Source organism: Prunus mume, linkage group LG1, assembly GCF_029339155.1.
Source record: "Prunus mume cultivar Tortuosa linkage group LG1, ASM2933915v1, whole genome shotgun sequence".
Lineage (NCBI taxonomy): Eukaryota > Viridiplantae > Streptophyta > Magnoliopsida > Rosales > Rosaceae > Prunus > Prunus mume.
In genome coordinates this window covers 23,069,713-23,095,967 of record NC_142698.1, presented here as the reverse complement: position 1 = coordinate 23,095,967, position 26,255 = coordinate 23,069,713, and the positions used below count along the sequence as shown (strand labels likewise).

Below are 26,255 nucleotides of genomic sequence, written 5' to 3'. Positions count from 1 at the left end.
TGGGCAAGACTCCTTGAGTGATGCATATAAATAGGGCAGCTCCCTCTAAGAGCCGACATACACAACTCATCAGGATATTCACCCCGTCTAGAATTCCAGAGCTAAGGCAATCGGTTATCTTAGAGAAGAGCTGCTCCCCAAGTGTTTGACTGCTTCAATGTTCCAACATTATAATAGCTCTCTTTGTTTTACTCATTCTAATTGTGAAATTTCACAATCCAAGTAAGTTCTAAACCCTATGTTACTATGTATGATATATTTAATTTAATTGAAACCCAATTTATATTTATTTTGATTATATTGTGAGTTTTTATTTTCATTATTTTGTATATATTTAATATATTTAATTTAATTGAAATCCAATTCATGTTTATTTTGATTATATTGATGGTTTGTTTATATTGTGAGTTTTTATTTTCATTATTTTGTATATGTAGAATATATTTAATTTAATTGAAATTCAATTCATATTTATTTTGATTATGTTGATGGTTTGTTTATATTGTGAGTATTTATTTTGATTATTTTGTATATGTAGAATTATTATGGAACGGTTTTTTAAGAGAAAGTCATCATCGGGTTTGGGTAGTTTGGATAATGTTGATAGTTCAAATAATGTTGGCAGTTCAAGAACTCCAAGTTCAAGACAAAGTCAGTTAGATGGTGTTTTGGGTAATCTTCAAGCGGACCTTGGATTAAGAACTCGAATGATAGATTATGATGCTAATATAAGAGATGAGGTCCGAAGATCATATCTGCAAAAAGGACCTTGTCAACCTAGAGGTCATAATTTCCCAATAACTAATATGTCAAGAATTAATCGACGCTTCATTCCCCAATGGTTTGATGAGTTTGATTGGTTGGAGTATAGCATATCTAAATATGCGGCATTTTGTCTCTATTGCTATCTCTTTAAAACCAATTTTGAACAAGTGGGTAGTGAAGCTTTCACTGGAGATGGATTTAAGAATTGGAAGAAAGGGAGAGAGATTTAAGATGTATGTTGGACTGGTTGGGAGTGTTCATAACAAAACTAGAGAAGCTGCTACAAATTTGATGAATCAAAACACACGTATTGAAACGGCAGTGAGCAAACACTCTAACCAAGCTCGTAAGACTTATCGCACATGCTTGAATGCATCAATCAAGTGCACTAAGTTTTTATTACGACAAGGTCTTGCTTTTCGTGGCCATGATGAAAGTGATACTTCAAGCAATATGGGAAATTACTTGGAACTATTGCAATTCCTTGGAGATAATGATGATAAAGTTAGAGAAGTTGTGATGGAAGATGCTTCGGGGAATCTCAAATTACTAGCTCCTTGCATTCAAAAAGAAATTGTGAATTCATGTGCCCTTGAAACACTTAATGCTATCATGGATGGTCTAAAAGACAGATTCTTTTCAATATTGGTGGATGAAGCACATGATGTGTCGGTGAAAGAGCAAATGGCTATAGTGTTGCGCTATGTTGATGACAAAGGGCATGTAATTGAAAGATTTGTGGGTATCTAATATGTTACCGATACTACTTCAAGTTCACCAAATGATGCTATTGACACATTCTTTTCTTACAACGGTTTAAGCATTTCCAAGCTATGAGGACAAGGTTATGATTGTGCTAGTAATATGATAGGTGAGTTGAATGACCTTAAAACAAAGATATTGAGAGAACAACCTTGTGCATATTATATTCATTGTTTTGCTCATCAACTTCAACTAGCTCTTGTTGTCGTGGCAAAGAATAATATAGACATTGCCTCTTTTTTTGCAACGGCTAATAGTGTGGTTAATCATGTTGGAGCATATTGTAAGCGGCGTGATTTACTTAGATGGAAACTCCAAGAAGAGCTTGTGATAGCTTTTGAAAATGATTGCCTTATAATGGGGCGAGGCTTAAATCAAGAAACAAGTCTCAAATGTGCCGGTGACACACGATGGAACTCACACTATGGTACCTTGATTAGCATAAGTTCTATGTTTTTATCCGTGGTTCATGTGCTTCAAATGGTTATTGATGATAATCCCAATGAAATTGCAGGTGAAGCAAATAAGTTAATGATAGAAATACATCTTTTTGAGTTTGTGTTTCACTTTTTCTTGATGAAAGCCATATTGGGACTCACAAATGATTTGTCATAAGCATTGCAAAAGAAAGATCAAGAAATTTTGAATGCAATGGCTTTAGTGAAATCATGCAAGGAAAAACTATATTGGATGAAGAATAATGGGTTCGATGCATTGGTTGATGAAGTATCTTCTTTTTGTGACAAACATCATATTGATGTTCCTAACATGGAAGATGCATTTATACTTCCAGGGAGGTCAAGGTGTAATGCTCCAATAAAGACAAATCATCATCATTATCGTGTGAAGCTCTTTATTTATATTATTGATGAGCAAATTACGGAGTTAAAGGATCGCTTTAATGAGGTAAATACCGAGTTGCTATTTTGTTTGGCATGTTTGAGTCCGAAAGATTCATTTGTAACTTTTGATAAACCAAAGTTACTTCATTTTGCTCAATTTTATCCTCAAGACATTTTGGATGAGGATCGTTTGGTACTTGAAGATCAACTTGAGATTTATACTTATTATGTGCATTACAGTAGTGATTTCTCTCAATTGGAAGGGATTGCTGATCTTGCAAAAAAAATGGTGGAGACAAGGATGCATCAAGTATTCAATTATGTGTATTTGCTCATTACATTGTCTTTAATTTTACCGGTTGCAACTGATTTAGTAGATAGAACATTTTCTGTCATGAATATTGTTAAGGGTCCACTTAAGAACAAAATGAGAGATCAATGGTTGAGTAATAGCTTGCTTGTTTATATTGAGAGAGATATTTTTGTTTGTATTGAAAATGAAGCTATAATGCTTCGTTTTCAAAATATGAAACCTCGTCATGGACAATTATAGCTTGTAATATTGTTTTCGTTATGAATTATGAATGAAAGTACTATGATTTCATTTTCAATATGTTTTTCCATCCTAAATTTTTATTTGGACTTTTACACTAAGACCCCTTGTGGTAAGATTCCTGGCTCCGCCACTGCGTGTATATACTAGTATTAAATATGAAAATGCAAAATTATTTATACGGGTAATAGCCTTGGAAAAGTAAAAACTCAAAGGTGAACAATAGAGACTCAGTTAATGGCCTAATAGTAATGAATAAGGCTCTAAACTACCCTTCTCGATAAACAAAAATCAGAGAAAAACCATTTTTTTTTTATAAAAAAAAAAGATCACAATGTCTTATGTAAAGAGTATAGCCATTCGGCTATACTATTTATTAAATTTAAAATAAAAAAACAACGCAATACAGCCGCAGGGCTACTCTTTAAAAAAAAAATTATCCTGCATATAGCCGACCGGCTATACTCTTTTTATTATAAAACCAGTGTATGGCTGTAGCTATACTATATATATATTTTTTTTTAAAGGGGACCGGCCTAGCTCCGCCATGTGTAAATTGTATAGCCGGGCGGCTATGTCATTTTTAACAATAAAATTCTTCATTTCGCCACTTTTTTTTTATTATAAAAAATCCGTGTATAGCCGCAGCAATACTATTTATTTATTTTTTAAAACCCCTGGCACATGCCACGTGGCCATGTGTCAAAACCAGTATAGCCGTTATTTTAAAAAATTTCCGATTATAGCTACTCGGCAATACTATTTATAAATAATAAAAATGGCCCACCTGCGCCTTACTTCCATTTCTGTGTCAAAAATAGTATAGCCACTCGGCTATACAATTTTAAATAATAAAACCGTATACAATTTTAAATAATAAAACCGTTGTATATCCGTGCAGTCGTACTCTTTTTATTAAAAAAATCCACGAGTCTAGCCGCTCGGCTGTACTGTTTGCAGACCACCCGCTTTGGACCTGAGCCCGCTTCGCAGGTGTCAAAAATAGTACAGCCGATTTTTTATAATAACAAAAGTAGTAGAGCCGACCGGCTATACGGGTGAAGTATATTATATTTAATTGTAATATAGCCGCAGGGCTATACTATTTATTGAAAATAATAATAACGATAAAATGACCCTTCTACCTAACAACGGCCCTAAGCCACTTGATATTATGGTTTCGACGCATGTATAACATAATAAAAGGGTCATTGGTATATGCATGTGTGAAAATTCACCACAGAAGATTTTAGCAAACACAACATTGCTATTTATTAAGCACTTGATAGTCCACAAGTTTGTAATTAGACATTGGGAAATACAGAACCAAACAACCGGAGATGCACAAACAACACACGATATATACAAGCATTCAGGCTTATTACTGTTGGTCATTCCGGGATGTCAACTAAACAGCATCTCATCGTCTTCGTCATCATCATCTAGTAACCTCCTTGAATATAAGCATTCAGGCGGTCTAGCTCCTCCCGGTGCTCACTCACCACAGCACGAACCACATCGCCAATGGACACCATTCCAATCATTCCCGTGTCATCTATTACTGGAATGTGCCTGATTCGGTTATCTACCCATGAAACACATGAATGTCAAGCTTACATTAACTTCCTTGCTTTCAAAAATATAATAGAGAAAGAGGGCAAGTTAGAAAATCCAATAACATGAAGGAGAAGATATACCTGTCATCAGTTGCATTGCCCGTAGAACTTTGGTGTCAGGGGTGACAGTGATAAGCTTGTTCTGCAGTCACCACGTTTTGGCATTCTCCATCATAAGTTGTTAAGCATTCATGAAGAGAAATGTAATAGAACTTTAACAAATGTAAATCGTAGTGAGCACAAAGTCTCCTGTGAAGAGAGGATGTAACATTAACAAGTCATACCTCCTCAGTCATAATATCCCCGACCTTTGTTGACTTGGATGATCTTCCCTGCACTATGATCTTCCTGAGATAATCTACAAATTATCCACCAAAGCAGAAAACACAGTTAATTGTGAGGAACTCAATTGTGACCGAGAATTCAAAAACATTTCTAATTTGGCAATGAGTTATGACCTATCATTCAAGAAAGATTCTTTTGATCATACAAACCCCTTTACTCCTAGCAAACTTTTTTTTCTAACTTCCTTAAAGTTGCTTTTGAGCAGCAATTATTCTAATTATATCAGGTCAGCTATTAAATTGAATTTAAAATGAAAATCATCTTCTAATCAAGGTCCATGAAAACCATACAAAGTGATTGTTCTTCAAACTTTACCTCATGGTTGCCCAACTGTTATTTTCTTCCGATGTGGTTTCCTATAGGTGCTCACTAAATTACTACTCTATTTTAGCTTTTTTTTCTGCAAGAAGTGCATATATGAGTTCATGCATCCTACTCAACGCTTTTTCTTCACCCTTATTAATTTATGAATTTGTTTCTATGGTCAAGACTAAGGCTCAAATTGAACTCACATAAGAGTTGAACAATGAGCTTCCAACTTTCCATTAGTGTTTTCCTCATTCAAAGTGATCTACAATCATTATTGCCTAAAATATTCTCACGAAACAATTATAGAGTCAAAACAGGCAAAGAAATGAGCCACAGAAGCCTTAATATAAAAGTACCTCTCTCTGTTATGATTCCTGCGATAGATTTTTGCTCTCCAGGTTTCACAACCACCAAGGCTCCAACGTTGTGCTGGGTCATCTGAAAAGGAAATGATTGATTAGTTATGAGTCATAACATAAATCCTCCATGCCTAAAGCTTATCAAATCATTGCAATAAAACGAATTTTCATCAAGCTCAAATATGCTTACCGACTTAACAGCATCATAAACAGTCTCATCTGTAGTGCACCAGAGCCAGGAACCGTCAGCACCTTTACCTTTCCCCCTCAAGATGTCTGCAATTCTGGTGCTTTCAAAACCATGTTCTTCTATGCGAGCAGGCGTAGCAGACTCAAAGCGTGAAAACGCAACAGGCTGAATTAGGGGATTCACAAGACGGATGTGTCGCAAAACTCCATTCTTCACAATGTTTCCATGTGATGAAAAAGCTTTAAATGCTCCTTGCATTTTACCTGTCTGAAGAGATAGGTTATATTTTCCTTCACAATGGATTTAGTAATAAGCCTTTCATGCATATGCTAGGGTGATATTATGCCATTGATTCCATTTAATTTGTATTCCTTCTATTTAGTCTCAATCAGTATAGCTTTCCAATTTGGGTTGGTTTTGTTGATCAATTGGTCTTAGTCTCTGGGTTTTGGATCCCTACATAAACACATTGCGCTACGATAAAGCTACAAAATTGGAAAAATAAAGAAGGAAAATAAATTAGCATAAGGTAATTTCTTGGAAGCCAATTACCCTACAAAAAAGAGTCTCATGGAATTGGGTTTACCAAGCATATACCAAACCAAAATAACCAATTCCCAAATCTACTAATCATTAAGGACTTTAAAGTTCCAAGTGTGTAGCCAGCCAATCTCGAGTTAAGTAAGCTTGACTTCTAAATCCATGTGATCAACCAAAGTCATCCAATGCATCAAGACTATTAACAAAAAATGAATACAAAACTGGAAAAAGTCAAAATCTTCAGAAACAATTTTTGACACACTGATAAAAACAAGTCCTAAAATTCCTTTCTTCCATTAAATTAGTATTGATTATATAAATCCACAGATGGAACTTTCCCTTGTAAAATCAGCTTGCAAAGAAAGAGTGTCCAGCAGCTCACATAATCACTGCTAAGTTACTAATATACTTAGCCGATATGGGATCACAGCAACCAAATAACACTTGATTCGATCAGATAAAGTCATATATGAATCACTAACTTTAGAACCCAAAATCCAAAAAAAAAAGAAAAAGAAAAAATTGAAAATCAAGCACAAGCACCAAAGATCAATCTTTGATAAATGAAAAAAGAAAAGAAAAACCTTTAGAAATCATTGATTTATTTCAACCATATAAGTTTCAGATAAGACTTGGTAAGCTAGCAAAAGGTTGAAGAAGGAGGAGGAAGTTGTGTGAGAGAGAAGGACAATTACCTGAGGGGGCAGGGCAGCTGCAATTTCGGCTCTCGGATAGAGATGGACCTGTCTTAAGGATTAAGACCTAGTTTTGACTTCTTCTGCCACCTCTGAGCTCAGGCAGTGGGTCTTAAACGGCGTTTGTTATGGATAAAATAAACCGTTAGGTAACGTTTATCCACTTTTCCTTTGACACGCGTCGGAAAGGCGTGAATCTAAAGTTATCTAACTGTCGTTCTTTTAGACCAAAAATAACGGTTAACATATAAAGACAAGGGAGACTTTGGAAAAATACAAATGAGAGAGAAATTTTGTAAAATAAGCAAAATTAGACAAAATTACATTTATTTATTTTTGGATTCTAATGAATCCTTTACATTCATGTCTTTGATTTGAAAGTTGAGAGGTTTTTCTGTCTAAAAAAAAAATTTTTTAGCTAAAACCTAAATTTACTTAAAGGACAAATAGGAGGGAATCAAGATAAAATAGTTCGGCCCCTCAAAAATTAGACAAACTGGTACAGTCACTTAGTGATATGAAATAACTTATGTCACTCACAAATAGTGACGTTGAACAACTCTCGGTCATTTGTCCAATAGTGATACAAGAGTTATTTCATGTCATCGACGGACGAATCTGACAAGTTTGTCCAATTTTGGAGGGATGAACCATTTTAACATTTTGTCTTGTATGATGGATTTTTTTTTTATTTTTTTTTTCTGTATTATTTATTTTTCTTATGAATTAGATTTTTTAGTTAAAGATGCTTCTCACACTCCCTTTTTATCTACTTGCAATTCTTCCTCTTCTGTTTGTATTTTTGATAATTAAGTAAGCAAAATGTAAATCATAGTATAATGAAACTAGTGTAAAAGGACAAAATAGGATCAATACTCTATTTTCGTTAATTGATCTTATTAGTTTTTATTTATTTATTATTATTATCAAAGAATTGATCATATTAGTTCAATGATGGTTAGTGATTTATGTCCCACTATTTCTCTAAAATGATGAAACTACTTGCCCTTGTAACTATTTTAAGGGCTTGTCCCTTGAATTTAAGGAATGTCTTGACTTGGACCTTGGACTCTACATTTGTGACTTCGAGAGTTTGGCATTAAACTTGAGATCCCATGACTTTAGATTTAGGATGCCAAACATGAGACCTCAAACTTAAGGGGTGTATTCAATAAGGATTCTAGAGCGTTTAAAAAGATTTTAAAAATCCGGGTGTGTTCAATTTGGGTTTTTACAAATTTTCAAAAAGTCTATAACAGTTGTTGTGAGGTATATTCAATCTATTAACTACCAATTATGACAGTTAATTAAGAAGATTTATTCAAGAAAGCTAAAACAATTTAAAATGATCCAGAGCATCTTTCACCAATTCTACTTAATTTTATAGCCAATTAACCATAATTACTATCCTGGTTGGTTTCTCTAATTCAATTAGGCTCACTTTCTCAATTAACAACCCATTCTCTCTCGGAAATTTAAAAACCAAGAACCCATTAAGTTCCCTACAATAAATTTAGTCCCTTCATTCAAGTATGGTATTTGTTACAAAAGGATCATCAATTAAATATTAGCTAGATATTTAAATCATTAAGATAATTGGAAGAGATTTGGTTAGGCTATTAGCCTAGCAAGGGAAATTAGTTCATGACAGAAGAAAATATAAACAAGAGAATTATTGTCATAAAACCAATTTGGCCGATGGACTTGATCTTCAGAATCTTCACAGGAACACCTTCAAAAGCTTCAAATAATGCAGCAGCAAATTCTTGGCTTCCTCTGATATTTCTCTGGTTGTATGATTGGTGGAAAAATATGGTAGATGATGGTGGAAAAAGGTGATCCTTATATAGTATAAAACAACTAAACCCTACTTCAAAAAGGTCTAGAAAAACTCTCCTAAAGCAAAACAAAATCTCAAACAATTAAGAAACAAACTAGGAAAGAATCCTTATTTGACTTGGAAACACGTCAGCCAACTTGCACGCACGTTTTGGGGTTGTTCCACTTCCTAGAAAATTCTGGAAAAATATGAGAAACGTAGCTTTATCTCTAAGCTTTCCAAGCATATATTACACACCACTAGGAAATATCGGAAAGATATTCAAATCTTCACTCTTCCACAGCAGTGCAGTTCTGGGATTTCAACTTTGTCTTGACTTGCAGGTCTGGAGCATTTGGCTTGGTAGAAAATTATGAAACTTTGATACAATGATCAATGTCTTAGCTTTCTTCTACAATTGGTCTTGCACTAAAATGCATTCAAAAAATTGATTTTCAGTTGAAATCCTTCCAAGAGCGCAGAATAGCTGAAAATAAGGAAAGTAAAGTAATAATACTCTTTTTAATTAACTTTCCCCACAAAACCTACATATAAAAGGTGTAAAAATATAGGAAATAATACACTTATCAACAGTTTAGGTGTATTCAATCTAGACTTGTTTGAACTTTTAAAATGTCCATCTAAATGTAGGTGTATTCAATTAGGACTTGGAAAAAGTCCAAATAAATTTACTTGTATTCAAAAGGAGATAGATTTGGAAGGATTTAATTAAGTGTTGGAGTTTGGAGAATTTGTAGGGTTTAAGTATAAATAATAAAGGCCAACATAAGTCCAATCTCCACCCCAAAGATTTCATACGACATGTTTTTTTTTCCTCTTTGCGTTAGAAATTTTTCCATAATTTGGCAAACAATGCACTAAACCATGCACTGACCTTGGGAGGTTACAAGCGTCCTGTATTAGCAAAGCTCCTCCATTAGTGATGAGAGATTTCTCGATCTCCGATAACTTCCCTTGGAGATCATCTAGGCGTGAAGCCAACTCAAGGCGGTGGAAGGTTGAGATATATTTCCATCACACATAACACTACCAGATGATAGGGCCCTTGCCTTTTTGGACAAAAGGTTGGTTTTTTTTTAAATTGAATTTTTGGACGAAGAGTTTGTTGTTCGTGAACAAAATCAAAGGGAAATTTCCAACTGGTGGAAATTTCAAAGAGAAAATCATTGTTTAGGTATGAAAGTTTCCAACTCGTGGAAATTTCAAAGGGAAATTCATTATTGTGCACACAGGTAGAGGAATAATTTGGGGAAAAAAAAGGGATGGTTGACTAGTGGCTAGGTCAACATAGTTTAAAGAAAATAGTGTTGGGAAGAAAGAGTGAAATAAAAGAAAATAGGAAAATATTGGGAAGAAAGAGTCTATGCAAATATATATGAATCTATAACAAAAGTTCTCCAAACCTAAACCCTACAAGTTGAAATCTTTGGGGTATACAAGTTCTTTTATAGACTATAATAAAAGCCTATATAAGTTTATTAAAAATCCGGGTAAAACCTATATAAGTTATACAATTTCAGGAAATTTGTCACTTAAAAAAAATCTTTCAAATTCGTATACAATTCTAATTGAATACACCCCTTAGTATCCAAGAGTTGAGACCTTAAAGCCCTAAATCATACACTCATGTCTCGAACCCCAAATTTAAGGCATTGAACTCTAAAATTAAAAAATCATATCAAGAACTCTAAATCAAATACTTAGGACCTTGGACGAGAAATCCAAGATCACAATTAAGGAATTCGAATCTTATGGATCAAGAATCCCAAACTCATGATTGAGACTTAAGACTCGAACGCCAACTTACACACCCAACACCCACCATCCTAGAATCTGAATTCTTGGATATTTGATCCTATCATGATGGTTAACCCAACAATGAAATGGAATTAAGCATTGATTCTTCAACTAATTCTCAATTTCAACCAACCAAATGGAATTGATAACATTCTCATTCCATTCCAACAATCAAACACCACCTTATATTAGATTTAGATGCAACCAAAACAACTATTTTAAGGCTACAAGTGTTCTATTGGGGGAAAGGAGGAGACATATTCAAAAGTTGTAATTGGTTTGTACCTCATCTTTGAAACATCGTTAGAACTGAGAGAAAACATGAAAAATTATCGATCCAACTGTAATTGGAGTATCATATGGAATTCTATGTGGTGTGCCTGGTGCTTGTTTGATAGAGCTTCAACCCAAGATTTATATAGAATATGCCAGCTCGGAGAAACAAAGGCACGAAAGCTTTCATATTCAAATCAAAACCATTTGCTTGTTCTTAGCAAATAACACCACATAGAAACCATGTTAAGGAAAGCACAAAACAAAACCATGTTAAGGAAACAATAAGTGTGTCATATTTCCCCCACTGCCCCAACAGATTAGACAGTCCATGAAAGAAGAGAGTTAACTCTTTCGGTTGTGGACGGACTTGACGATGTCAATGTTGGATCCAAAACTAAAACCCTAAATTATTCACTTTATAAATTTAAAAAAAATCTGATTTTTTCTTCTAATTTAAAACTTGAGGCAGTGGGGTAATAGCAATTAATAGTGTCTTTCTCGTGCTTGTCACATGATGCAACCGATTATTAAATGTTATGCAATGGACCAGAGGTGGTAGTAGATGAATATTTATGCACAACTTTATTTTATGGTATTTATTTATTTACTTACTTAACTTTGATCTTTCCAAAGGTGGAAATTAAAGAAATGAAAAAGAACCCACTTTGAATAAGAAGAGGAAGAAGGTGAATGAAGGTTGAAGAAGGTCAATAAATTCTTGCAAAATAGGTCACCGTGTACAATGTCATGAAGCCTTTTTCGTTATAATTATAATTATTAAAATTATTTTTATTTTTATTTGTGTGGGTTATTGACTAGTCTGGGTCTGTGACTCTGTGCCAAAGTTTTGTACCTACTCAAATACTCATCTCCCTACAGTGGTCTTATTCTTGTTTGAATTGAATCTGTGAGACAAACAAAACCCACATCATAAGAATCTGTGGATCCGATTTGGCAAGTTGGGATTTTGGTAAAGTATCGAAATAGTATCGAATATCAAATGGGTTCTTGTTGTTCTACGTCCAAAGGCATGGGAAAGAGGATTGATACGGTGGAGCTGAGCACAATAGACTCGGCTGATGATGCTTCTCCAAAGACCAAGAATAGCTCCAAAAGGTGGAAGAAAAAGAAGACAGGAGGTGACCAAGTTGGTTGTAAAGATTTGGGTCAGGAGATTGATATTCCGGGTAGATTGATCGCCAATGGAGGTAGCAAAGTTGCGTGCTTGTATACTCAGCAAGGCAAGAAAGGGACCAATCAAGACGCCATGCTTGTCTGGGAGGTTTGTCTTCACCTACTCATACTGAAAGTTTCTAACTTTGATTGCTTATCAAAACCCCATTTCAGCAATCCTTACTGTTTCTGTACTTGTGAATTGTCTTGTTACATTTGTGGGGACAAAATGCATATTTTTGCAGCTTACTTGGAAAAACCCATTTGGCAAATGTATTTGGTTTTGGACAGGATGATTTGTATAGTAGAGGGTTTTAATGGAAATGGGGATAGATAAATATGGATATTGTTGCTTCAATTGCACTGTTGCTAGGTTTCCTTTCATTGGTGCTATTTTATCCAGGTTGACTTGAATTGTGAGCTACATAAGTCTATTTTTAGATTTTTTTGTTTTGTTTTTAGTTATCTATCTACCCATGTTCACACTTCAGATCATAGATGGCTAATTCAGTACCTTAGTATGATTTTAGAATGATCCTTGTGAGGAATCACGGTACAAATGCCCTGCATGTAGGCACACTGAACTTTGTTGCAGATTTACAATTTTCTAGTTAGTCTGGTATTACTTTTTGTGCTGCAAGGCCCCTTCTTCATCCTGCCATCCCTGTGTGTTTTGGTTAGGGTATGGCTAACTGACATTTCAAGGGTTGGGAGACTTGAATCAAAAGAAAAAAAGGGGGCACTTGCAGAACATATTCAGGCCAAGTACCATACCTGAATCGATATAGTACTACTAATTTTAATTTTATTCAAGCCTTGGAATTTGTTATGTTTACAGAATGATGATGTTTGTCTCCATAATATTGAATTCCTTACGTCAATGAATTAGTATAGTCAAATTGCAAGAATTTTGAAAGGTTGTTCCTTCATATGACATATTTTCTATTTCTCTTGTCATTAGTTTGAATAACTTCATACTGATTTGGTTACTATGTTTGTGCTACAGAATTTCAGTACAAGAAATGATACAATATTTTGTGGGGTATTTGATGGCCACGGTCCATTTGGTCATATGGTTGCCAAGAAAGTTCGAGATTCTCTTCCTCTTATACTACGTACTCAGTGGAAAGCTAATTCAAACAGTGAGCTGAGCAATCTCGGTACGACTGAAAATGCAAATGGAAACTCTAATATTGAAGAAACTGCATCTCCAAGCATCGATGATGAATGGTGTGAGCCATTGGAGGTTCAGGAAAATGAAAAACTACCCGACATGTATCTACCACTAAAAAGGTCATTCTTAAAGGCTTTCAGGTTAATGGATAAGGAATTAAAATTGCATCCAACAATTGATTGCCTCTGCAGTGGCACGACTGCTGTTACACTGGTAAAACAGGTAAACATTCGTGAAACATCCTCAATGGTTTCCTGTCATATACCTGTGCACGTGTGTGTTATGTATGTGTCTTTCTCTTTGTGTGCTTACATGCATACATATATAAATGTATATATGATAGTAAAGAAACTTAGAATTTAGGAAAATACTGTTGATGCAATGGAGAACGTAATTCTTATAAGTATATGCTGTGTATAACTTAAAGACAACCCCTCCTGAAAGGAAATAAATATGCGAAAAATTAAGTTTCAAGAAGATTAAATGCTGATGCTTTTTGTCATCAAGCGTAACCTTAAATAAAATGGTAAGATATGTTGGAACTTAGTTTGAAGATGTTTTGTATTTTATATCTTTCATATAAGTACTCACTCTGTAGTCGAAGGATTCTGCAAACTTTGAGGTTATAGAGTTCTATACAAAATTTCTTATTTTTCTTTCTTCCTAATCAAATTTTATCTAATATGATAATAAGAAATCTGATCATTGGGTAAGTTATTTTAGTTTTTTTTAATCATTATTATGAGTCTATGACACCGAGAAGTTTAAAGTAAGTCATCCCTGTTCTATTCTTCTTTTCTTCGTAATTATTATTTTTAAGATGGACATTCTTTATCATAATGGCATTTGTTGGAGTGATTAGAAGTGGTCGAAGTAGAAGGCTAAACTAGACTTGCCGAAGATGATGAAATTTCATGGGAGTTTTGAAAAAACTAACTTGTAGATGTATGGTTTTTCAGGGTCAGAATCTTGTACTTGGAAATGTTGGGGATTCGAGAGCTGTACTGGCAACAAGAGACAAAGACAACTCTTTGATTGCTGTACAATTGACAGTAGACTTGAAGCCTGATCTTCCTGGTATTTCTCTCTCTCTCTCTCTCTCTCTCTCTCTCTCAGCAATCACACAGAAGTCTTAAATAAAGGTCCATTGATCAAAATTTATTGAATCTTCTGTAATTAGCGGAATCTGCTAGGATCCATCAATGCAAGGGAAGGGTATTTGCTTTGCAGGATGAGCCAGAAGTTGCTCGTGTATGGTTGCCTAACAATGATTCGCCTGGTTTGGCAATGGCTAGAGCCTTTGGGGATTTCTGTCTAAAGGATTTTGGTTTGATTTCTGTCCCTGATGTTTACTATCGCCAACTTACAGAAAGAGATGAGTTCATTATTCTGGCTACTGATGGGGTATTTTCTTCTTTCCTTTCTATATTTTGTGATTTCTTGCCCCTAAATAAAGGAGATAAATAAATTGCACATTGTACAGGTCTGGGATGTCCTTTCAAATAAGGAGGCTATTGAAATTGTAGCTTCTGCCCCAGGTCACACCACAGCAGCCAGGGCTCTTGTAGACTGTGCCGTTAGAGCCTGGAGGCTCAAATACCCTACTTCCAAGAATGATGATTGTGCTGTTGTGTGCCTCTTTCTAGAACAGTTGTCTGGTGCTGCTGAGGCTGTGACAGAAAATGACGTGTCAAAGATTAATGGAGAGGCAATGGAGAGGATGGCAATAACAGATGAGAAGACTGAAGATTTAGAAATCAGTGATTCTCAGGCCGTTCTTCTTGAGCATTCAGGTACTGTACGAAGCTCTAATGAAATTGTGCCCATATTTGAGTCAACAGAACAAAAGCTTCCTACAAAGTTTGAGGGCCAGTCTAAAAGAAGCTTAGCAGAATGTATTTCAACTACAGAGGATGAGGACTGGTCAGCCTTGGAAGGTGTTACCAGGGTTAATAGTCTGTTAAGCCTTCCCAGACTCTTATCTGGTGACAAAAGAGCTGCCAGTTGGAGAAAAAAGTGGCTATGAAGCATCTAAAGGCTGGCAATCCATTTCAATCTCAGGAAAAAAGATCATAAACGATACCTGTGTCACGGCCTCTTTCTCGAAAAAGCGGATTGTTCAAATTCACATCCAGTTAGAGAATCTGGAGGCCTCAGGTTGCCAGATACGATATCCACAGGTATCGAACAATTCCTAGATAAATGAGTTAGCCACTATATGTTAAGAAGCTTCTATTTTGTTGACCATAGTGGTGGCCGCGCAGATGTTGTTGGTGATATTGTCCTTTGGAATATGGATGGACAACTATATTGTAGTCTAGTGCAATTCAGCTGTCGTTTTGTGTTACTTTGTCATTTTCTCTGTAAACATTTTTGCTTACATTACACACTACAAATTTGATTTATTTGGCGGGGGAGGATTGTCAACGCCATGCACACCCTTTCTTGGTGCAATCCTCTTCAGCCTAGTTTTTTTATTTTAATTTTTAAATCCCCACAGAAGCAAAGCCTAGCTAGCAGGCAGCTTGGCATTTGACATGTTTTTAATAAGACTTTGACAAGTTCTCATAAAATAGGTTGTGAGTTAAGGATAGAACAACTGGAGTAAAACTAATTGTGGATTATTCTCTTTTGGTAATTTCACTAATTTGGCTGAAAATGCCATTGGTGGGTCAGAGTGCATTGGAGCCTGAATTCACTGAGTTGAGGCAAACGATTGATACTCAAAAAGACATACTGGACATTTCAGTCAGGCACTACCCTCTCTTTTTGGGGTAGGCATCTCTGAAGCAAGATGCTATAAAGAGAGATCCGCTTTGCAAGGGGCTTGTATTTTAAGTGATTAAGAGTATTTATCCCTGTATTAGAGATCCTAAGTTCGATTCTCCTCTCTCACAATAGTGAATGTAACAAAAAAAAAAGGAAAAAGAAAAAAGAAAAATAGGGAGGTTGGGCTTTTGTAAGAAGAGGGAGCCCGAGGGCTGTACTCTGGGTTTGGCCCAATTAGGTGTTTATTCTAGGGTCCATTTCTTACATACTAAACTTAATAAAATAATTCAGTCATTTGCAATATTGGGTCGTATGTACGGGAGAATGGAAAGCTACTTGTAAAATTATATATAGATTGGACAAAAGCCTATGGCATTTGAAAACTAGGCAGAAGAATATCAATGATGATTGTTCATCAAGAGAAACAAAAAGAAAATAAAGAAAGAGAGAGAGAGAGAGAGAGAGAGAGAGAGAGAGAGAGAGACCTCTGTGTATATAGTTGATGATCCATAGTTTGTTTCTGCTGTTATGCCTTTTCCTTTCTTTTTTTTTCTTTCTTCTTTGCAATTTTGAACCCTTGATGTTCTGTTTTTGTTGCTGTCACAACTTTGTTTATGACTGTTTGGGACTCTGCACAAAAGTGCTAAGACGGAAGATTCCTCTGCAGGTTGGAGCATGATTTTATGCCATATACTCATTAATCATCCTGGGAAAGGCATAAAATTAAAAGAAAATTGTATTTGTATTAAGATGCCTTTTAAATTTAATATATATTATACATTATTGTTAGTGACTATCAGAAGACAGTGGAAAGGCAAGAGAATTGTGGATGGATATTTCCTCAACCAAAAAAGATAAAGAAAAAAGAGAAATGTGTATAAAGTGTTGAATTGCGATGCTTTCTACATATATCTGGGAATGAAAATTGGAGAGGAAAAGAAAAAAAAAAGCAGCAATTATGAAATATCTCTTGTCTTGTGCGAGCAGACAAAGGATCTTCATCAGAACCTCTAATTGATTTCCACATAGAGCTAGAGAGTGCATACAGGGATAGCGAGCAAGTGTTTCTATCTTTGGCCTGCATGTTATAAATACTATTGTTTGGTAGTGATTTGTTTCTAACCTAGATGCCTTTTCACCTCAGCTGGCATATCATGCTGAAATGTATGCATGCATGACGCAAAGTAAATAATGTGAAGCAATAGAAACTTTCTCTTTCTCTTGTATGTGAACCATTATTTAAGTATATTAAATCTTGGTTCGGAACTTCAAATTAATAGTCTAATAACATCACATGTACGACTGTTGAGTAAGATAACAATCTCTATCAATGAATTCGGACGATAAAATAGAATAAGAGCATAGTTATGTTGTCAGATTATCTGGTAAAACAAAAGTATGTATCTATCAACGGACTAAGTTATAAAAGTGTTTTGTAAGATCCTTTTACTATGGACTTTTGGTAGCTAGTCATTTCTGAGTTAAAATTTTTAACACAATTGAACAGAAGAGAACTGTTGCATGCGCAGATTCTGATGCTCCATCGAATCTAATGACGTTCATCTTATGCTAGCACCTGCTTAATTAATCATCAGCAAAAACCAAATAAAACTATATTTCCGCACGTGCGAGGGGGGATGTAGGGGCCACACAGCTGGGACAGAAAGAGTTGAAAGGATTGCTTGTGTAAATCATTGATCATTTCTGATTCTGTGAGCCCAGTAGTACCCATTGAAATACTGCTGACACCAAATATATATATATATATATATATATATGGGCTTCCAGGCTCCAGCAAGGAATTTTAGCAATTGATTGCATCACCTATAGGGAAGAATTGAACAGAGCTTTTTGCTATGTGGGGCTTTTACTCCTTTTGCTTCTAAAAATTTTGTGTTTTCCCTTTATCTGACTTCAGATGCTTCTCTCTTCAATTATTTTTCTGAACTTAGAGAAGTGTAATCTCTCACTTTCACAAGATAATAAGATTATGTTATAGAATTTGGACCATCAAATCATGTTTGATTTTTTCACATAAATGTGTATATGATTTAGATTCACAGTATGTCTATATAATATTTGAAAATATGGTTTAGAATTTAAGTTAACCGGGTCTAGTCCAGTAAAAAAGAGCTTTAACTTGCAGATGAGTGATCTCAGATAACCCCCTCCCTTTTACTAGTGTGATAGGCAAGTCATTTTTAAAGTTAAGATAATTATGTTATTAGACTTTGATTCGAACCATTGATCATGTTGATTTTTACCTCATTATATAAGCACTGTTTGACAATGTACATAAACCCGATAAGAAAACACAACCAACTAAACTTCAAACCTTAAAATGTTTAACTCAAACTTCAAAACTAGGATCGATGCTATTTCATTTTGTTAATTACTTGTTTAGTAACTTTTTTCGCATTATTATATTACAAATTATAGTATTGGCATAGTGAATAATAATGAAATGAAAAGGAAGGCATGCAGCCCCATCCACATGGGGCATGATGATGCTGAAGACCCATCGAATCCAACAAAGAGAGACAAACAAGGAAACACACAAGTGTCAGCGTTAAGCGAAGATCAGGGTTAAGCTAGCTAGCTAGCTACCATGTCCACCAGCAGCAGCATCAGAAGCAGAAGCAGAAGCACGAGCTGCTTGTAAAAGCAATATATTCCACATTTAAGGCTTTGCGTGTTCACTTGTTTGTTGTAACTTTGTAAGGAAGGAAGGATAGAAAAGGAAAAGGAAAAGAATAAGAAGGAACAAAAACGAACTGCTCCAATGTTTTGCCCTAAAATTCCACCTCTCCTATTTACTGCTTCATACATTGCAGATGCTTCTCGCCTTTTCTTTTTTCTTAAATTTTTTTTTGGGTGTGTTTTCTTTGCTGAATATTTATATGTATATATTATTAATATTCTAGTTCTTTCATTTCATACTTGCATGTGTGCACAACCGGCCTGCAGAACCGGTACACATTTATTATTTACTTGCACTGTTGATTTCACATCTCACTGAAATAAATTTTTTATTTACTTTGCAGGATATCAACAGTGTCTTCCTTGTACTTGTCTACATTGGAACTTCTTAAATCATATCATAATTAATCAAAGAATGATTTTCAGAAAACATGTTTTCTTTAATTAACGGCAGTTTTATTGAGTTTCTAGAGTTCTAAGATGTTCAGAAAACACGCAAATATATTTCATATGGTTCTTTCTCAAATAATCTTATCTACGGAAAGATAACATAATCAAATAATGATCATAAGATACGTGATAACTCCTAATTTTTCATATAAATACCCAGATGACCTAATTATATATATAGGGCACAGAGTAGATTCTTTTATATATACATCTTTCTATTTTTCTGGCCATAGCAATAATATAGAAGATATTAGTAAAAAGGAGGGTAAGATAAATTTGAAGCTATTTCGTACATAACATACTGACATTTCTTGTGGTGGGTTGTGGGGCGTGGGGCTCAACTAGGTACCTTAGGAGTTCTGTTATAAAAAAAAGAAAAAAAAAAAAAAAAGAAGAAGGTATGATATGAATGAGGTGGTATTTTCTATTTTGACATGACGGTGAAGAAGCCTCTTGCAGGGTGTTTTTCTGTCAACAACTTAACACTTTGGGAAATATGCATAGATCTAATATCGAAAACACACTTGATTGCAACCAATAAAATAAGAGCAACACAAGGAGATAAGACTTTTTTTTTTTTTTTTTTTTTGAGAAGAGAAGAGAAGAGAAGAGAAGGCTTGGCTTGTTGTGTGTCCCTTGAATCTTCATTGCCTAAACAGAATAGCCTTCTTCTATATCTCTGCCGTTATATATATATATTTTCCTTTTTCTCAAGATGCCAATCCGTGCTATATATTGATCATATATCCAGGGCTCCACCCCAGGTGAAATGAACAAAATGGAATCAATTTAAGGGGAGTGAGGGCACTCTATCTGAGGTAATTAAGGTTACTTCTTTCGGTACGATTGAGAGGGTGAGCAAGGGTAGTTAACCCACATAGGGTAGTTAAATTTTTTAGCCTAATTATATTCTTCCGCTACTTACTGCATCTGTAATTGTGGGTTAAAGGATAGCCTTTGCCAATTAAAGAACTTTCTTTTTTAATTTTTTATTTGGTGAAAAAGGATAGCCTTTGCCAATTAAAAAAAAAAAGAGCACACTTCACATAAAATTAAAAAAAAATTACAAACAAACAAGGCTGTTAAGCGATTAGGAGGAGAGGATTCGCTCAAAGCAAATGGCAGACTTGAAGGGCCATATAGATATAGGTTTATTTATTTATTTTGTTCAAAGTTTACCTAGGCTACAACCCACCATAGCTCTGGTTGTAGTTATGCTAGTGAGGGTAAGGCTACTCAGTTAATCTGACGACCGAGCCTGTATGTGTAGAGACACTCATATAATTCCTTAGAAGATTGTCCGGTTTTTGTATGTGGTTCTCCTCTTCTCTAATAAAACTCTATTGTTCTCTTTTTTTTTAATTTAAAATTAAAAAAACACTATTTTTCCGTTCCTTTTTTTCTCTTTGCAAAGGGTTTTTTATGTTTTCGAATTGGCAATCATACATGACATAAATATAAACAATATTGAAATCTTCTAGCTGGGTAGCCAAGTGTACTGTTGCAGACATTCCATTAAACTACTGGAGCTGCATGCACGTAATAACAAGTAAATATTATTATAGCAATAGCTCTAGCTAGCTAGGCGATTGGTATATCAAAATGGGACATCAAATACTTTTTTTATATTTTTTACTTTATAACTAATAATATTATGCATGTATGACAAACCTAGCTACAAGAAGCTGGGGAATATTATGTTCACCTCATCAAGATTCAAAGACCTGGATGCATGAAAGCCATGCTCCTATATTGACAAGTCCTATTTCAGACCTAAATATATATATATATATATATATAGAGACAAGTCCTATATATTTATGTACCAAGAAGTCCTAGAAAGATTCTTTCTCTGCACAGAAACTGACCAGAAATTTAATTTTTAACCATGAATATGGTTAATTTCGAAACTTCACGTTGGGACTTAATTAATTTTCCATTTTGGTATTCCAATTTCTTTCTTCTTTCTTTTTTAAGGAGGAAGCAACTTAATTACACCTCCAATTCACAAACCCGAGAAATTATAGAATACTATGGTAATACGATCACAAACCTAAAAAAGGTTGTAATTAATTAATTAACGGCCATTTCTAACAAGAATATCATGAGGAACCCCCAAAGCAAGAACACGACTTTCTTTTCTAGAAATTGTTCATATTATAAAAAGAAAATCAACAAATTTTGTTCACTCCAGCTTTCATAAATGCACGTTCGATTCGAAACACAAACTCCTGCATGTGCGAATTTGAAAGATTCAAGGTCATCATGGCGAAGGTGAACGTAGGTCATAGAATTTGAGATTAGAAATTACATATTCAAGTACAAAAGTAAATAACGATATGGTAACTCTGTGTGGTTAGTCTGTTACTGTTAGGTAACTTTCAATGTGTACAAGTTTAGGCGTGTGTGGCCAATTCATCCCATAAACAGTTTAGCTATAGCTAGCCAGTACTTTAGACCATGATTTGTTTACTAAATAATCCAAGGGACTAAGTTGACTTCCCAGGTCAACCATTGATTCTCATTGACCAAAATCTATCGAGGCAGATGATTCGATCAAACTTTGAAACAACAGGAGCCTCGAATATAATTCAATCTGAAAAGACCAACATTTTTTTTTCATCTCAAATTGAATGGTCCGTTATATACATATCCTAATTTAACTTGATTATACTGTATAGATATACAAAGATGTTCCCTTATCAGACACAATAACATATTATATTACGTTATTAAACCTTTTAAATTATCGATTCAATTGAATATTATCTTATTAACATTGCCATATATACGTATATGTATTTCATTTAGGAGATATTGTGGATGCCCACCATTGTTGGATGGAGTACTCAATGTGATCAACAATGTTAATGTGACTTGAAAGAGACATCTTATACATCGTTGTTGCGCAGAAAAAAACAGATTAATTACATAAAAAATATATATATATAGCACTATTATATATATTGTTAATCTATAAGTGGGCTGCAAAATATGGGATCGATATGGATATCTGAAAAACAAAGAACACTGGTTTGCTCGCAATATGCAAGAACCAAAATGTAATTAGAAAAAAATCTATATTAAATAAAAAATAAAAAATCGTGAGATGAGAGGGTAATGTTTGTGCAGAGGCACTGTTACTGACTGCTGCAAGCATTTCAGTTGCTGCCTGTTTCTGGTAGATAATGCTTCCTCATGGAAAGCTGCTCCACAGCATTAGAGATCATCATATATATAATATATATATATATGTATATCTATCTTATTAATTATACTTTAAATGCCAAAAAAAAACCCTCTCATAGAGAGTAGATCTGAATCTGCTCATGATATATATATCTTCCTTCCTCATTTTCATTTTCAACAAATTAAAGAACTGATCAGATATCGTACAATTGATATATATATATACCCTCCCTCCCTCTCTCTCTCTCTCTCTCTCTTCCAAACCCTTGTTCTGCAATTAATTTGTTATATATCCCATTTATATACAATAATATGTGTGTAGGAGAGAGACCAGTTCCCCCAAATATACCTGGTATCACAGTTGCTGCTACTACTTATTGCCACTGCTGCATCTATATATGACTGCGCCTTTACATTCTATACACTCAGCAGCTAGCAGATGCCAAGTTCTTGAAGAAAGCAGCTTGCTAGAGCTAAGCCAGCTGAAAGATCAAGAAGTAAATGCTCATGGGCTCATTCAATTCTTCCCATCTGCAACAACAAGAAGAACAAGTGCCTCTTGAAGATCAACAAGAAGATCATCCACATCATAATTACCAATTACCCAACATCAGCAATATCTCAGATCTGCAACTATACCACCACAACCACCACCATCTCCATGCTCACCAGATTTCTCACCAGCCATTTGTAATGCCAAGGGGCTTGATGACCACCTCACCAACCCACATGCGCCAATTGCTCATTACCTGCGCCGAGCTCATTTCCCAGCTTGACTTCTCCTCCGCTCGCCGCCTCATTTCCCTCTTGTCTTCCAAATCCTCCCCCTTCGGAGACTCCACCGAGAGATTGACCCACCAGTTTGTAAAAGCCCTCTCCCTCCGCCTCAATAATCCTAACCCTAGCTCTAGTGCGGCACTCACAACTGCCGCCACTGCGGCTGCATCCTCCTCCTCCAACTACTTATTGTTGGAAGAGGAGGACGATAACAACGAGGAGGCACTCCACTCGTGCTACCTAACCCTAAACCAGATAACCCCATTCATAAGATTCAGCCACTTGACAGCCAACCAAGCCATCCTCGAAGCCATAGACTCATCCCATCATTCCATCCACATCCTCGACTTTGACATCATGCACGGCGTCCAGTGGCCCCCACTGATGCAAGCTCTCGCCGAACGCTCCTACAACAGCGACAGAACCGTCCAACATCCGCCTCCCATGCTTCGAATCACCGCCACGGGCCACAGCCTGGCCCTCCTCCTCAAAACCGGTGACCGCCTCTTAAAATTCGCCAACTCCCTCGGCCTCGCCTTCCATTTCCACCCACTTGTCCTAAACGACGCCGTCCGACCGTCAGACATAATCAGCCCTTCAACCCTCGGCCTCCTCCCGAACGAAGCCCTCGCCATCAACTGCGTGCTCTACCTCCACACCCTCGTCACGGACGACTCAGGTGAGCTCTCTCTCTTCCTCCGGAAGATCAAGTCATTAAACCCAAAGGTGTTGACGATCGCCAACAAAGAGGCCAACCACAACCACCCTCTCTTCTTCAACCGGTTCGTGGAAGCTCTGGAGCACTACGGCGCCATTTTCGACTCGTTGGAAGCGACGCTGCCGCCGAACAGCAGGGAGAGGCAGGCAGTGGAGGATGTGTGGATGGGGAGGGAGATTAGGGACGTGGTGGGGGCGGAGGAGGGGAGGAGAAGGCAACGGCACGAAAAGTACGAGACGTATTGGGAGGTGATGTTGAGGAGGGCAGGGTTTGAGAACGTGGCTTTGAGCCCTTTTGCTCTTTCGCAAGCGAAGCTGCTTCTGAGGCTTCATTATCCTTCCGAGGGTTACCAGCTGAGGATAATCAATGACTCTTTTTTCTTAGGTTGGCAGAATCGTCCCCTTTTTTCTGTTTCTTCTTGGCACTAATTATGATTAATTAATTAATTGATCAATTAATTTGCAAGCTATATATATATCTAGCTAGCTAGCTAAAGCTATCCTCTCTTTCTTGTTTCATTTTCTTTTATATATATATATATATATAGGCATATATGAAAAAAAAGGATGCATTTAAGAAGCAAGATATGAGTTGCCATTATAGTGGGTGTCCAGATAAGAAACCCACTGAAATTCCAATCAAAGAGAAGACTCTCTCTCTCTCTCTCTCTCTCTCTCTCCTAACTAAGCTGATGAATGATCAGTATATGCATATAAACATGCAAAGAGTAGAAGTACCATTTAATGTGAATCTCTCCCTTTGGACGTTGCAACTTGCATGTGAAATGAAGACACAGCAAGCTATAGCCTATAGCGAGAGCTTCTGAACCATCACAGTTTGTTCTTTTTGTTATCGACTGAGATTGATCATTGATTCATGAATTAATGTGTTATATAAATCCATCTTACAATTGGAATTTATTTATTGTTTTTTCTTCGCTTTATTTAATTGTATGACCAAACTTCGGCCTTTTGGAAGCAAAGACAGTGGCGAAGTGGAGCATATCTTATTGATTAAATATTTATTAGTTTCAACATCTGAAGTACTTTAAGCATCATTTTCTTCTAGAGGGCTGTTTGTCTCCTTCCATGTATATATATATATATATATATATATATGCTACTTAATCAGATACCTTCTTTAATTAATTAATTAATTAATTAAGATGCTTCACTTTTGGTTGAAATGACAAATACTTTATCCATCATGCACTCCCACCTTGCCACCTTAACTTCCTCTTCTAATTAACTAATAAACTGAGAAAGGGAAATGTTTAAATTAGTAAAAATAATGGATGCTGTTTGCAAATGAACCACTCCCTTGTTCCCCAAAATTCCTTTGTATCCCTTCCTCCAATGAATGCTTTTCCAAGAGATTAAAGGGGGCTGTCTTTTGATTTTGCACCATTTATTGCCCTAATTTATGCCCTCTGTCCCCTCAACAACACCATCAAAGTTCTCAAAATAGACCATTTCATGCTCTCCCCTTGCCTCCTCTACCACTATACATCCATCCCTAAACCCACCTGCTAGCTAGGGATCTCTCCTGTCCTCTCTCTCGTCTTTAATTAATAATTAGGACCACTTAATTAATCTCTTAATAACAATATATGATCTCCTCTAGCTAGCTAGCCTTGTTTTATATATATACACATGTATGTACATATATGTATAGCTAGATTTTCTCTTATGCGGACGTTCAGACGTTATAATCGTGCGAGTGCATGCATTTTATATCACACCTTCCTACTTTCCTCCATATTTATAATGACGTTCACACGGTAATAATATCAGGTTATCTGCATAGGAGAATAATTGTATATATAGCTTCTTCCTATATGTTATAAACAATGGGAAATTAAATGTAATCGACCTTCCACTTAATTAATATGGTACCAAAATTATTGTTTGTCAATATACAAGCTCTATATGTATATGTGGCTAGCTAGGTTCTAAGTCTAGTTTGGTGTTTGGTTGCTTGCTGACATGAGTGATAAGATGGTTACAAGGCATGGCGATATGGCAAAGGCTTACTTACCTTAGGTTGGGCTTGCGTGTTGAGAGTCATATATGAGTGAGGGATCAGGGCAGGGCTAGCTAGGGTTGGTGCAACATGGCATTGACAGATAGATATATAGACATCCATCCATCATTTCGTTTCCATCTGATTCAGACGTAACCTTTTGGCCAATGTAGTGTTGTGTTTGTTCGGACGAAACCCAACCTTTTTTTGGTCATTTCTCCTCTTCTCTTGATATATTTGGCACTGAATTGAATTGATGCCTCTCTCTCTCTCTCTCTCTCTCTCTCTCTCTCTCCACATGCCGATTAATAATGACAATGGCAGACGGAGATGATCCATTAATTAACTCCTAATTTGGACCATCAAAAAATCATATAATAATAAAACATAATTT

General features: G+C 35.7%; 3 protein-coding genes and 1 pseudogene across 4 annotated transcripts; 3 read left to right on the top strand and 1 right to left on the bottom strand.

The window, feature by feature from the left end:
* Positions 1-545: 545 nt before the first annotated feature.
* Positions 546-2,922, top strand: LOC148921353 (uncharacterized; annotated as a pseudogene).
* A 1,247-nt stretch (positions 2,923-4,169) lies between these two features.
* On the bottom strand, positions 4,170-7,127 carry CBSX3 (Cystathionine beta-synthase (CBS) family protein). 2 transcript variants are annotated; one of them, XM_008248326.3, is made up of 6 exons: positions 6,977-7,127; positions 5,742-6,008; positions 5,549-5,630; positions 4,823-4,896; positions 4,620-4,680; positions 4,170-4,507 (listed from the first exon to the last, which is right to left on the bottom strand). In XM_008248326.3, exons 2-6 carry the CDS (start codon positions 5,997-5,999, stop codon positions 4,365-4,367), a joined length of 618 nt encoding a protein of 205 aa, XP_008246548.1. In that variant the 5' UTR covers positions 6,000-6,008; positions 6,977-7,127; the 3' UTR covers positions 4,170-4,364. The 2 variants fall into 2 exon arrangements, with proteins under 2 accessions (XP_008246548.1, XP_008246556.1); XM_008248334.3 differs by having other exon boundaries at positions 5,742-6,004; positions 6,977-7,108.
* Positions 7,128-11,714: 4,587 nt separating this feature from the next.
* On the top strand, positions 11,715-15,719 carry LOC103344694 (putative protein phosphatase 2C 6). The gene is made up of 5 exons (XM_008248314.2): positions 11,715-12,171; positions 13,069-13,458; positions 14,196-14,313; positions 14,417-14,640; positions 14,720-15,719. The coding sequence occupies exons 1-5, from the start codon at positions 11,890-11,892 to the stop codon at positions 15,260-15,262; spliced, it is 1,557 nt and encodes a 518-aa protein (XP_008246536.2). The 5' UTR covers positions 11,715-11,889; the 3' UTR covers positions 15,263-15,719.
* Positions 15,720-22,458: 6,739 nt separating this feature from the next.
* Positions 22,459-24,859, top strand: LAS (GRAS family transcription factor). Its single transcript, XM_008248303.3, has one exon. The coding sequence runs from the start codon at positions 22,846-22,848 to the stop codon at positions 24,265-24,267; it is 1,422 nt and encodes a 473-aa protein (XP_008246525.2). The 5' UTR covers positions 22,459-22,845; the 3' UTR covers positions 24,268-24,859.
* Positions 24,860-26,255: the final 1,396 nt, after the last annotated feature.